Below are 1,249 nucleotides of genomic sequence, written 5' to 3'. Positions count from 1 at the left end.
TCTTTATGATGTACGGTGGCAACTGGTCGCTGAAGTCGGTTGGGTTTGGACACTATGTGCTCACATACACGTTGATGATGACTGGTGTGGTGGTCACAGTGTTTGGCACAGCGGCTACTATATACGGTGTGGTGGTAGATGCGTAGAAATTAGTAATTCGACGATAATCATAGTTTTGGTTAATAAAGCAATATTACCTCTTACTTTTATTTTTCTATGTCTTTTTTTTTGTCATAGCTTTTGTTGTACTATCTCGCTACATATAAGCCTCTATATAACTGCTATTTCATCTCTATTACGTTTATTGTCGTTGAGAAAGTGTGTAGCTATAATGTTCTTCTGTTTTTTTCCTTACCTATTTTTTCTTCTTTTCGTACTTTTTACCCTGTGGATTTAGTGTTTATATGCACACGATATGCACATGGTGATTTATTTCTTTTAATATTCCTGTCTTTTTTTTGGTATTTGGTTTCTGTGTGATGGTAGGTGTGGGTCTGTTTTTGTTTTCGATGGTGGTTTTTTATTGTAATGTCTGGTTTTATCGCTCTCTTTCCTCTCTTTTGTACTGTCTCACCTCCTTATTCCGTTCCTGCAGTGGAAAGGGTTTAATAATGTGCCACTTGCACCACAATGCTTGGTCTGTGAAACTGCTTACACGTCAATAACTACTGATTAGGAGTAACCATGCATCTGACAGATGGTGACCTATATTACCAGATATTAGCCTCACTGCAACTGTTCCCGAATGTGAACCACATTGCCAAGGGTGATGATGACATGTACCCCTGAACCAATCTGGTGTAAACAATGGTTTAAAAATTGCAGGAATTCAAGCAGTGGGACTCACTGGGGAAAGTTAATAACCTACACTGTCCAGGTAAATTTCTATTTTGCTGTGGGATTCTGCTATACCCTCTCAAGGGATGTGGTACAGCAGTTCGTGTCGTACACACCTCTAGTGCGCTTGGTGTACACGCCATACAGCAAAGGAAAGGAGGTTAAGTTTTTCCTTTTTTTTTTGCATCATGAGGACATGATGGTGGGGTATGTGCTGCATAAAGTAATGGGCAATAATATTACCTTTGTAAGTGAACCGCCCTCTCGGTTTCATGATCTTTACCGAGGATACCACAGCCGTAATGTGACGTGGAGTTCTGTTGTAGTGCACCATACCAAAGAGAAGGATTACAAAATGTTGATGAATATTTTCGGGAACGATACGGCTCCTCCTGCAAAGGCTTACAAGGTA

General features: G+C 40.1%; 1 protein-coding gene across 1 annotated transcript; it reads left to right on the top strand.

Annotated features, from left to right (window-relative positions):
* Positions 1 to 769: 769 nt before the first annotated feature.
* Positions 770 to 1,249, top strand: TM35_000262090 (putative UDP-Gal or UDP-GlcNAc-dependent glycosyltransferase; the record flags this gene model as incomplete). Its single annotated transcript, XM_029027946.1, has 1 exon — positions 770 to 1,249. A coding segment is annotated over one exon (480 nt), but the record flags the coding sequence as incomplete, so codon positions are not given.

This window comes from Trypanosoma theileri (assembly GCF_002087225.1).
Source record: "Trypanosoma theileri isolate Edinburgh chromosome Unknown TM35_Tth_26_V1, whole genome shotgun sequence".
Taxonomy (NCBI): Eukaryota; Euglenozoa; class Kinetoplastea; order Trypanosomatida; family Trypanosomatidae; genus Trypanosoma; species Trypanosoma theileri.
This window is presented reverse-complemented; position numbering and strand designations above follow the sequence as displayed.